This window comes from Doryrhamphus excisus, chromosome 12, assembly GCF_030265055.1.
Source record: "Doryrhamphus excisus isolate RoL2022-K1 chromosome 12, RoL_Dexc_1.0, whole genome shotgun sequence".
NCBI classification, from domain to species: domain Eukaryota; kingdom Metazoa; phylum Chordata; class Actinopteri; order Syngnathiformes; family Syngnathidae; genus Doryrhamphus; species Doryrhamphus excisus.
In genome coordinates this window covers 5,979,250-5,992,515 of record NC_080477.1, presented here as the reverse complement: position 1 = coordinate 5,992,515, position 13,266 = coordinate 5,979,250, and the positions used below count along the sequence as shown (strand labels likewise).

Here is a 13,266-nt window from a genome sequence, read left to right as displayed (position 1 = left end):
GGGTACACCCTGGACTGGTCATCAGCCAATCGCAGGCCACATATAGACAAACAACCATTCACACTCACAGTCATCAATTAACCTACCCCTTTTTGCAAGATATAATCATGTTCATGCCACAGCCTTGTTTTCCCCTGTTATTATTATCATTGTAATATTATTATTGTTATTATCATTATTGTCATTATTGTTATAATCTTTATCATTATTACCATTATTATTGTTATTATTATCACCATTATTATAATCATAATTCATATTACCATTTTCTTCATTATAGTTGTAACAATTTTTGGATTTTTTTTTAATTATTTAATTTTAACGGGCGGCACAGCGGTCTAGTGGTTAGCGCGCAGACCTCACAGCTAGGAGACCAGGGTTCAATTCCACCCTCGGCCATCTCTGTGTGGAATTTGCATGTTCTCCCCGTGCATGCGTGGGTTTTCTCCGGGTACTCCGGTTTCCTCCCACATTCCAAAAACATGCTAGGTTAATTGGCGACTCCAAATTGTCGATAGGTATGAATGTGAGTGTGAATGGTTGTTTGTCTATATGTGCCCTTTGATTGGCTGGCGACCAGTCCAGCACCCCCGCGACCCTCGTGAGGAAAAGCAGTAGAAAATGAATGAATTTTACAGACTTCATTGCTTCTTGTAGAGTACTGTATCATTCCATCTGTTGTTTTCTGAAATCCGCAGTATTTATGCTTTTATTGTCAATTTATTAGCCCACTTTTTCCCCCCTAAGTGTAATATTTACATATCATTTTGTGGATTGCATGTGTCTAATCTTGTGCATTAAAAAAACAAGAACTTGAGACTGTGTCTGAACAGGTGACCAACCCAAACATCAGTTTCTTCTTGTTAAGCCCTACCTTGAGGTTTTTAGACGTGCTTTTTAGTTTGTGTGTGTCTAGTCTTGTGCATTAAGAAGCAAGGTTTTAGATCTGTGCTCAAACCGATGACCAGCTCCAGCCCCAGTCTTCACTTGCTGTGCCTAATCTGGGTTGCATTGTATTTTATTGTATTGTATTGTAATGGTTGTTGAATTTTAAATAGTTTGATGAACTACAACTGTTAAATAGGTCACTTAGAAATGACTACTATGTTCAGCCGACAATGTGAAAATGGGAGCAACAAAATGAAGCATCTTATTCATAACACAGGCGCCGTTGTTGAGCAAGCGGGGCAGCGTGATTTTACAGAATATTACAATTTAATGGCAATCTCATGCCATTTCTGCCTTCAAAGTCAGACATTGTAGTTATCGGGATTCTTGCTCCACTTTGAAATGACGCCGCAAAGTAGGACATGTTTGTCAACTTAATATCTTCTCCATTCGGTATGATTCAGTACATGTCCTCAAGCTTTCATTTGCCCGCCAAAAAATATAACCAACTTTGCAACCAACTTTCATTGATGAGTCAATGAGGATAGCAACTAATTATGAAGGATGCTATTCAGATTATTCAGATGCTTGCTCTGCCCCCTCCTCTCTCACCCCCAGGCAGTGAAAGGTCTGTTTTTGTCCCCGGAGAGTGATGTCAGCACGGCCCATTGAAAACAGCCGCCGTGTGCTCCAAGATGAATGCCCCGGCTGAGCACAATGGCCCCAATTTGAATACCAGGCAGATATATGCCAGATCGGAGTCCTAACAAAAGAGAGAAGGCTACTCTCTGCTCCCACTCAACCGTGTTTTTATTTTATTAGCGCCGTAAAGCTGTTTCCACCGTTTATACCTTTTGTACTTTTCAAGTGTTAATTGAGTTTGGAAGACACTCAGGATGTGACAGCATTGTGGCCTTTTTTCTCGGAGGCTCTTTTTTGTTTGTTTTTGCTGGCTCATAACCGAGCGGTTGTGTTGGTGTGTTTGTTCGGCTGCAGATCTACACCGACTGGGCCAACCACTACCTTGCCAAGTCAGGACACAAGCGTCTGATCAAGGACCTGCAGACAGACGTTGCGGATGGAGTGCTCCTGGCTGAGATCATCCAGGTTGTAGGTAAGGATGGACAACTTTTCAATTTCAATTTGATTGATAAATGAAGCATGTACGCAACTTTCACACTATTATTGTTCATATTTGCAAACTTCACGTGACAGAATGTCACCAAGTTCTTTTAATGGTTACAATGCTCCTTTTTCATGAAGAAAAAGTTGGCAACAACAATTCAAATTCCTCCGAGTCACAAGGTTTAGAAGCTGGCCACATGATAGCGGCGCTCTGATGACGTGCCTGCGAAAATGCTTTTGACCTTCACCCTTGTCCATATCAACATCAGATCTGTCATTTCATATGTCTGCGTCTGACTCCGTCATAGCCTGCATGCCGCCACGGGGAAGTAGGCCAGCACCGGCCGACTGTTACTCAGCATTACGCCGATTTGATATGTAATATGATTATTGAGCGTGAGCTCTCACAGAAGAGTCTTCTTTAGTCTGCATGTTATTCTTTTTTTTATGGTTTATGCATGTTGACCACATACAGTAGTGTGGAGATCTGAAAGTTCTGGGTTTGAATCTCCGTTAGACATCACTGGTGAATTGATGACTCCAAATTGTCCATTGGTGTGAATGTGAGTGTGAATGGTTGTTTGTCTATATGTGCCCTGTTATCGGCTGCCGACCGGTCCGGAGTGTACGTGCTCTAAGGCAGCCGGGATAGGCTCCAGCATAGTCTGCTTTTTCTTAAGCATAGAAAATGAATTAATGGAAAAAGAAAACAGGCTAGGAGGCACATCAGCAAATATGGTACACTGTGAAATGTATTTATGTCACTTGCTTGAGGGGGCTGTCTTTGCATGACAAATCTTTTCTGTTCTGGAATTTCTCGGTATGATGCTTGCTTCAGCAGTTTGGGGTTTGCAATAATGTACTGTAGTACTGTATGTACTGACATTAAGGATGAGCATATGGACAACCCCAGATTTTTTGCAAAATTATGCTTTTCACAATGACATGACTATATATAAATTAGACCCCCAAATATTCGGGATTCAGCATTCATGTGCATGCAAATTTGCAGGTTTTTTTTTTTATTTAATAAAAAAATGGATTTAGTAGTTGAAAGTAAGGGAAGACACCATTTCATTTTATACCTCTGGTCATGATTTTTAGTTATTATAAGTTATTTAAGGTAGTTTTAGTTATATATAACTAAAAAGTTTTTAGTTATATATAAGTGATTTTTACATAACTTGCATCGCATATTGCAGAATTATTTTGCACAAACTGTTTATTTGTGAGATGCATCCAGTGGCATCACAGTAAAAAAAGCATAATGCATAATTAGTTTGAGGGAGTAATGCTACCAATATTGGTACCCACTGAAGTGAAGAGCTGAAAAACATGGGGATATTGGTACAAGTACAATAATGACCATCTCTAAGTCAGATCTTGAACTTGAACAAGACGTCTTGTCATCGCCAAGAAACATATGCAAGCTGTTTGAAACAAGAAAAATCAAGAAAACTTGAACATACCCTTTAACATACCCTTTAACATACCCTTTAACATACCCTTTGAAGTGTTGTTATACAGGGCAATATGTCAACACTATGAGAAAGAACTAGCTTTAGATCCAAGAACCAAGATTCTTGAAGAATGTTATAGGTTGTGTTAAAGTCTTCTTCTCATAACATCGGGCCAACATACTTTTAGCTTTAGCTAATCCAACCAGTGATGACTGCTCTCTATTTAAATAAACAAACCGCACAGAACAGTTGCAATGTTATCCAACTTGACTTGACTTGACCAAAAACAGCATTTGGCCAATGAAAGAATTAAAGACTTTGTATGGAAACAATGACTTTGACTGTTTAGTGCATGTCAGCGTATTGGCTGTTTTATGTGTCCCTTAGGCCCTGTCCACATGAATCCGAATATTTAAAAAAAAAAATTGGGGGGGAGAATTTTTGGCCCCTTAAACACGGTTAGTTGCGCAAAAAAACATTTAATGAACAAATTTACCGATGCTGTGTCAAGATTGTCTGCCCTCAATAAACGCAGACCAACATTACCACTCTCTAACCCAGGGGTCTCAAACTTAATTTACTTGGGGGCCACTGGAGCTAGGATCTGGGTGAGACTGGGCCACATCAGGTTTTCCAAAAAAAAAAAAAAAAATATTAAAAACAGAAAAATGAATCAACTTTGCTTTGGTTTCGATTTTCTACAAGAAAAGCTCTGATAAAACATTCCACTGTTCTCAAATATCTTAATTTTTATTTTTCTACACAAAATAAGATGAAAAATAAATAAACTAATCAAGAATAAAGAAAATCAATCAATCAGTAATAAATAAATAAATATAATAATAATAATAATAATAATAATGAAACAGCAAATAATAAAAACTCAAGAAACCACATATAGTTGGTGGGTAGACAAATTATTTTTTTCAGATTAAAATGAACAAAGCATTATTAGAGCCCTGTAGACATGACAAAACACGACTATAGTCACATTTATACTCTTTTTATTTACAACATATTGCGCAACTGCAGGGTCTTGAGACACATGCTAACTCGCAAACTAGAGAGCTAGCGACCTAAACGGTAGCCTTCAAGTTATTTCCTTTAAACTTAAATAGCCAAAAACTTACCACTTCCACACGGATAGGAAGGATAACTATTAACAGTTATTTAACCTTTAACATGAACATTAATCAAACGTAATATTTTTTTCTGGGTACATGATACCATACAGCATCCATATCAGACTTGCGCGGGCCGCACTAACATTAAACTTACATATCAAGGCGGGGGCCTCAAACTAGTGTCCTGCGGGACACATTTGGCCCGCGGGCCGCGTGTTTGAGACCACTGCTCTAACCACTTTTCAAGTATCTCTCCAAATGGTTTATTCATTTACTATCAACTCCTATACTGACAAAATTAGAAAGCGAGGCTTGGTAGTAGTCCAGAAGTCCTTGGGAGTGCTTGGGAGTGTGACCAATCACAGTGAACTAGGCGTTTCTAGAGGCGGGGCCGTGGGTGGAAGAAATTAAAACAGACCATTTTGGAAAGCCAAGAATATACAGCTGGAATAGGTGCAAATTCTGGAAGATCTAGAAAGCCTTCTGTGTGGGTTATCGTGTGTAGCTGCTCTATAGGAGTCCGTAACGCAATACATCCATTCATTTTCATCTGCTTATACTCATTAAAGTTGCAGAGCCTATTCCAGCTGACTTTTGCGCGAGAGGCGGGGTACTGGTCATCAGCCAATCACAGGGCACATATAGACAAACAACCATTCACACTCACATTCATACCTATAGACAATTTATTAACCTAATATGCATGTGTTTGGAATGTGGGAGGAAACCGGAGTATTCGGAGAAAACCCACGCAGTGTGCAAACTACACAGAGAGATTTGAACCCAGGTCTTCCCAATCTCCTGACTGTTCTATATAAGGATGTTATGCTGACAAAGCAACTACCAAGGTAATAACTGAACTGTGTCAGTGTCTATAACTGGGGCAGTCATGTGAGTGTAGTAATTCATGTGGTTCACACTGTATGCACTTCTTACAAAAATCTATTTAAAGTGATAATAGTATTATCTCAATCAATGGATTTGAAGTCAACCAAATGGAACAAAATCTGTTAATTACTGTCATGAAAAAAACACAACAGTTGTGGTATATTGAGATTCAAAACTTTTAACAATAAATTCATTGTCAGAAAATATATGCTACGTCAGTTATAATAATAATAATAATAATAATAATAATACATTTTATTTGTGTAGCGCTTTTCAAAATACTCAAAGACACTTTACAGAAGAATGGAGTTGAATAAACAGAGTAAAAGATACATTAAAATACAACATTGATTGGTTAATACACAGTTAAAACATGAGTAAAAGCGGGGCGGGTCACAGCAGTCAGATATAAAAAGTTTATAAATTTCTATAATTAGCCGTGCCTTTAGCATTTCACCTTGGTAATAGAATAGTGTCAGCGTCCACGTCATTTTTTTTCCGAACAGTAAATTTGTGTAAAAAAACTGTTAAATGAATCCCATTCTAGAATGTCATGAAAACAAAGGCTGATTGTTGTTGGAGTGGTTTTTGCACTAACGTTGCACACACACAATAGATGGGTATGCTAATGTGTTCAGAGACAGTTGCTCTGTTTACTCACCTGTACGACTTGTAAGAGGAGTGTTTTCCCACAGGCGGGTGGCATGTGCATGATATCTGAAGTGTGTGTGTGTGTGGGGGGGGGGAGGCGGGGGGGCCCATCTTGCTCTTGCATGCTGCACTGTTGGCACAGTTGTCAGCAGTGTCTCAGCTGCTGTGGGCTGGGCCTTTCATGGACGGGAGGAATCCCTGACATCACACGGCCGTGCTGCGAAGGAAAGCAGTATGACACTCCCGCCTCTCGCCGGGTCCTAAACAGCCCCATTCGCATGCACTTGGAACAGATAGAGTTTCACAGCTCAGCAGGCACAGAGCAGAGGAGGGGGTCCGAGCCATCAGCAGGAGCACCTTTGCTCTTCTCACTGTCTGGTAGACACATGGACATCTTTACTGGGAATTCGAACCAGGATTATTTCATACCACTCATTCTGTACTCTTTTCTTTCTCTTTATGTCTGTCGTCAGCCAATGAGAAGATCGACGACATCAATGGCTGCCCCAAGAGCCGCTCTCAGATGGTAAGTGATCCTCTTAAGCATGTTTTGGCAGAACACTGTGAAAGTCACCTGGCTGTTTGTGTGAAATAATACACCTCTTTGAAAGCAGTAGTTGACAATAAATTGTTGGACTTTCTTTATTGTCGTTGCACAATAACACAGCAGTGAAATTGCCAATGAAATGTCGTTGCCTGACTCCTGTATAATAATAAATAATAATAATAATAATAATGTGAAGAATAAATAGATGACATCAAATATGAACAATATACAGCGTAAACAGTAATTTGTACAAATAATTTAAATAATTTAGAATAAATAATAATAATGGGAGGCACGACGGTCGAGTGGTTAGCGCGCAGACCTCACAGCTAGGAGACCATAGTTCAATTCCACCCTCGGCCATCTCTGTGTGGAGTTTGCATGTTCTCCCCGTGCATGCGTGGGTTTTCTCCGGGTACTCCGGTTTCCTCCCACATTCCAAAAACATGCTAGGTTAATTGGCGACTCCAAATTGTCCATAGGTATGAATGTGAGTGTGAATGGTTGTTTGTCTATATGTGCCCTGTGATTGGCTGGCGACCAGTCTTCTCGCCTGATGACAGCTGGGATAGGCTCCAGCACCCTCCGCGACCCTCGTGAGGAAAAAGCGGTAGAAAATGAATGAATGAATAATAATAATAATGTGGTCTTTGTGGTCTTATCGGCTACCTTATCAAAATATCAATCTCAGACTCAGAAGAACTTTTGTGGGGGATTTTCCGCCCATTTTATTATCTTTGCCGGGCACCGCATTCTTCCCATGTCTGGTATATCAAATACAAGCAAGATTGCTTGTGGCCGCTGTTTTAGAGTCCGTGCACAATGACATTTAGAAGCAAGTGGAAGTTAGTCACACTCCTTGTGACATTTTCGAGTTTTTACAGTTCTGTGTCCTAGTGATGAAACGATACGGGAGTCCCGAGGCAGCGCTGCCCTTCGCTGCATGTGATGGGTCATAAATTGGGCCAGTATGCCAGCTGAGGGGGCTATTTCTGGCCACCAGCCAGACTAGCGAAGCCTCCCAAAGCACCAGAGAGGAACAAGAGCCCACACACACACACACACACACACCTCCATAGTTAACAACTGAAAAGGGGGTGAAACACAGCTGATCCCTCATGCCCTCTTTGTCACTGAAGTGCACACATACAGTATATGTTTATGGCACCCGCTATATTTATACTGTAGCCTAAATGCCATTGTTGTTCTATTTGTGTATGTCACATGTCAAAATCCTTCCTTTTGCCTTAGACAATATACTGTACTTACTGACTTAAAACTGGTGCTTGTGTGTGTTAAAGCGACTATGTTGTTGACACGTGGACAGGAAGTGACATTGGGGGTTCAGAGTTGAGTTTCAACTGGATTATTATTATCATTATTATCATTATTATCATTATTATCATTATTATCATTATTATCATTATTATCATTATTATCATTATTATCATTATTATCATTATTATCATTATTATCGGGCGGCACGGTGGCTCACAGCTAGGAGACCAGGGTTCAATTCCACCCTCGGGCATCTCTGTGTGGAGTTTGCATGTTCTCCCCGTGCGTGGGTTTTCTCCGGGTACTCCGGTTTCCTCCCACATTCCAAAAACATGCTAGGTTAATTGGCCACTCCAAATTGTCCATAGGTATGAATGTGAGTGTGAATGGTTGTTTGTCTATGTGTGCCCTGTGATTGGCTGGCGACCAGTCCAGGGTGTACCCCGCCTTACGCCCGAAGACAGCTGGGATAGGCTCCAGCACCTCCCGCGACCCTCGTGAGGAAAAAGCGGTAGAAAATGAATGAATGAATGAATCATTATTATCATTATGTTAGTATTACTGTGCCAGCGTAAACAGTAATTTGTACAAATAATTTAAATAATTTAGAATAAATAATAATAATGGGCGGCACGACGGTCGAGTGGTTAGCGCGCAGACCTCACAGCTAGGAGTCCAGGGTTCAATTCCACCCTCGGCCATCTGTGTGTGGAGTTTGCATGTTCTCCCCGCGCCACTCCAAATTGTCCATAGGTATGAATGTGAGTGTGAATGGTTGTTTGTTTATATGTGCCCTGTGATTGGCTGGCCACCAGACCAGGGTGTACCCCGCCTCTCGCCCAAAGACGGCTGGGATAGGCTCCAGCAACCCCGTGACCCTTGTGAGGAATAAGCAGTAGGAAATGAATGAATGAATATTCTGCCTAATGGCATTTACGTCTGTTTGTTTGTTGCCCTCCGTGAACCAGGAAGTAGCCTGCTAACAAACATGCTAGTATCTTTAAAGGAAATGCGGATATGAGAAGCAGTTCAATTGCAGTCAGTATGAACATGTCTGCTTTTTCTATGGTTTTGTTTTTGGTTCCCATGACGTTATTACACACATTAACACAACACACACATTTTTGTTTTTTGTCGGCAGCTGCATTGAAGGGCTACCGAAGGTCCACAAGTGCTGCATTTGCTATTATTGCAGGGGAGTTTTTTTTGCTCTTGCAAGTTTAAAACTATAGTGAGAATCAATTTAAGTCAATAAATATAGAAACGTGCATATAGTTGAAAAAAAAAACAACTACACTCTTACATGAGGCTTAAAAACTGGCTGCTCGTTTTCATGAGAAGTGTTTTTTTCTACTGTGTGAATATGGATCATTATATAATATTGTTGTCTATACTCGTCTTTTCAAAAACACAAAGAAATTTAGAAACTACTGTTTTTGCTGCATCGTTCTCATGAAAATGTACTTTTATGCTTACAGTAAATAATGATTATGTTTGATATACTACCCAAGTGGATGCTTTTACTGTCACATCCTCGTTAAACAGAGCCACCCACAATGACCTTGTGTTTCTTCAGACTACAGTGAGGGTGTTGATGTGACAAAAATCCACACAGAATGCCGCATACACAAACACATGCTGGGTTTCTGCTCATCTATGTCCTATCCCATAAAAAGAAGATAACATACAAAGAACATGACACAGCGTAACCTTTTAGGTCAAGCACAATCTTTGATGCTTAATGCTTGCAAGTGTGGAAATTCACTAATAAACTGACTGCAGCAACCCTGTATGAACTTTAGGTTGCAGTCCTAATAGGCTTTAAATAGCAATACAGTAGTGTATGTGTTGATATTTCAAGCTGCAGATATAATTATACCAAGAGGCGGGACGAGAGTTCATTTCAGCAAGATGGACTTGAGCCTGACATTTAGTTGGAATAACAAAATGATGCATTAGGAGGGCTTCAGCCTTGGTGGCTTGGTTTGTTTGTTTGTTTTTTGTATAGCTGTTGTTGGTATTTCTTCAGTTGGTTCATACTCTACATTCTTCCTATACGTATGCCTGGGTCACATCGGCAGACAGCATATGTCAGCCACTCAAACAGCTGCTCTGGGGTCAGAGGTCACAGACTGCAAGCACGGGTCACGTTGCCGATACAACTCACTTAGAAACCCACTTAGTCAACCAGCCCAACACGAGTTCTATGAGTCAGATAATAAAGCATCACAGGATGATCAAATAGTAGGAAGTGTGTGTTACTGTGGAAGTAGGATAACCAATTGCAATACAATAAAAGTACTTAAGGCGGTCCTGCTAATTGGAGTATAGCATGCACTGTATGTAGGATTATGGGATAACGTACCGCAAATATGTGTGTGTATCTGACAAATAGTGCTATAAACAAAATGTAGTAAAGCCAAAACTACGAGGAAACGTTTATCTGTAGTGCATTCAGAAAGTATTCATTGCACTTCACTTTTTCCCCATTTTGTTATGTCAGAGTCTCACTCCATAATGGAAAAATTCTGTGCACAATATCCCATAATGACAATGTGAAAGAAGGGTTTTTTTGTGTGATTTTTGAAAATGTATTAAAAACTAATGTGCATGGCAAAAGCTGTTGAATTGTTGACATTTGAAATGTAGAATGATTGTAGGAATAGTTTGGAAGATGAGCTCAGCTGAACTGCTGGAGAAATAGTTGAATGTTTTAAACGTAGAATGGTAATACCTACCATGATAGTACTAAGTGTTTATATATGTGCCTACCCATGAAAATGAAAAAAATGCTAGTATGCTAAAATTAGTATGCTAACATGTTAACGTTAGCATGCTAATAACAAGCATATATTGCTATTTGTTTTGATACTTTGTGTTTACAAAAATACAATACAAAAATGCTTGTATGCTCACGTTACCATGCTAACAATGCTAACATTACCATGCTAACACCTAGCATGATAGTACTAAGTGTTTATATGTGTGCCTACCAATGAAAATAACAAAAATGCTAGTATGCTAAAATTAGTATGCTAACATGTTAACGTTAGCATGCTAATACCAAGCATATATTGCTATTTGTTTTTATACTTTGTGTTTACAAAAAATACAATACAAAAATGCTAGTATGCTCACGTTACCATGCTAACAATGCTAACTTTATCATGCTAACACCTAGCATGATAGTACCAAGTGTTTATATATGTGCCTACCAATGAAAATGAAAAAAATGCTAGTATGCTAAAATTAGTATGCTAACATGTTAACGTTAGCATGCTAATAACAAGCATATATTGCTATTTGTTTTGATACTTTGTGTTTACAAAAATACAATACAAAAATGCTAGTATGCTCACGTTACCATGCTAACAATGCTAACATTACCATGCTAACACCTAGCATGATAGTACTAAGTGTTTATATATGTGCCTACCAATGAAAATAACGAAAATGCAAGTATGCTAAAATTAGTATGCTAACATGTTAACGTTAGCATGCTAATACCAAGCATATATTGCTATTTGTTTTTATACTTTGTGTTTACAAAAAATACAATACAAAAATGCTAGTATGTTCACATTACCATGCTAACAATGCTAACATTACCATGCTAACACCTAGCATGATAGTGCTAGTGTTTAGATATGTTTACCCATGAAAATGGGTATGTGGATGCATTTAGAACTCTTTAGAGCAAAGGAATTTTACATTGCAGAAGATTATGAGACGTTTAGAATAGCACGAATGTTCTCGGTTTGTTGAATGAGTTGATGTTAAAATGGATTGATTCGGTTGAGATATGTGGCAGCAGTAGCAGGTTATTTGTTTTATGGAAAAGTGCGAATTTTGCCCCCCCCCCCCCAAAAAAAAAAAAAAATTGTTCAGTATGTGCTTTAGGTTACACCTGTGACAATTAAAGGTCACTAAAATGTGTTAGTAACCAATTAGTATCTAGTCTTACATCCATTTGCTAGAAGTACAACATCAGAAAGCAGCTACTGTGTGCTGTTGACGGTGTTTTGTAAGTGTTACCTGGTGTGTTTGCCAGTTGGTAAACTTTGATCGTACAACCAACCACTTTCAGTTACTCTTATGATTTATTGTTTTATTTAATAGTGCCACTGCAAAGGCCACTGGCAAAGCATGTGTACATTTATGATGCTGCTCTTGCACAAGTCGACAGAGCCCTGCTGTCCATCTCACATTCAAATTACAACACAAAAAACTGCAGTTTCTTACATCTGTGTGTCTTTATTCAGATTGAGAACATCGACGTGTGCCTCAGTTTCCTGGCAGCCAAAGGAGTCAACATTCAGGGACTGTCTGCAGAGGGTAAGCCTCATTTTCCTGATTGAATAACAGTTTATGTTTATAGTAATCATTACTCTACATTAAAAACCAAAATGACTTGCCCATGGGGAATCCTTAAGGTGAGAACTACTTGCCCGAACTTGCCCCATGTAAAATGAAAAGACTGCTATAATGATATTGTGGTAAAACTGTCCCTTTGTGATGTCACAGAGGTGCAGACTTTATATGATTCATACTTGGGAAGCACTTGTGACCAATCACAGTGGAGTGGGCATGCCCGCAGAGGGGCCTTGGGTGAAATAAATTAAAACAGACCGTTTTGATAGGAAGCACAAATCAAAGGAAATACAGCTGGAACAAGTGCAGATTCTACAAAATCTAAAATGTTTTCGGTGCAGGTTATTGTGTGTAGCTGCTCTATCGGAGAACACAACTCAATACAAAGGGTGGAAAAATGAGCATTAATAGGTCCCCTTTAAGTTTCACTCTGTCCAAACATTTTATTGCCATATTTTGGCAATACTGTGATTGGCTGGCGACCAGTCCAGGGTGTACCCCGCCTCTCGCCCAAAGACAGCTGGGATAGGCTCCAGCACCCCCGCGACCCTTGTGAGGAAAAAGCGGTAGAAAATGAATGAATGTTTTCCTTCCCCTTACAGTATTTTAATGCAATATGTTGTCTGTCTTACCCTCAGAGATCCGTAATGGCAATCTAAAAGCCATCCTCGGCCTCTTCTTCAGCCTGTCCCGCTACAAACAACAGCAGCAGCACTCCCAGCGGCAGCAGCCCCAGCCCGGCCTCACTCCTACAGGCCACCTTCGGAGTGCTCACCCTCCCCTGAGCCAGCAGAGCAGTGCCCCGGCTCAGCTCAACCAGTCTACGCATGGGACTCCAGCCCCCGCAGCCCAGAAAGCAGCGCAGGCCGACATGCAGTCCAGGTGAGGCTTAGGGTTGGAAACTGTGTGAATGGGTGCAATTTCTCTCTCTCTT

General features: G+C 40.0%; 1 protein-coding gene across 6 annotated transcripts in view; it reads left to right on the top strand.

The window, feature by feature from the left end:
* Window positions 1-13,266, top strand: part of nav2a (neuron navigator 2a) — a 208,465-nt gene that overhangs the window by 122,137 nt on the left and 73,062 nt on the right. For all 6 annotated transcript variants that reach the window (XM_058089756.1, XM_058089757.1, XM_058089753.1 and 3 more), the window contains 4 exons: window positions 1,885-2,002; window positions 6,610-6,662; window positions 12,224-12,296; window positions 12,971-13,214. In XM_058089756.1, the coding sequence (XP_057945739.1) occupies window positions 1,885-2,002; window positions 6,610-6,662; window positions 12,224-12,296; window positions 12,971-13,214 (488 nt within the window). The remainder of the gene's footprint in view (window positions 1-1,884; window positions 2,003-6,609; window positions 6,663-12,223; window positions 12,297-12,970; window positions 13,215-13,266) is intronic.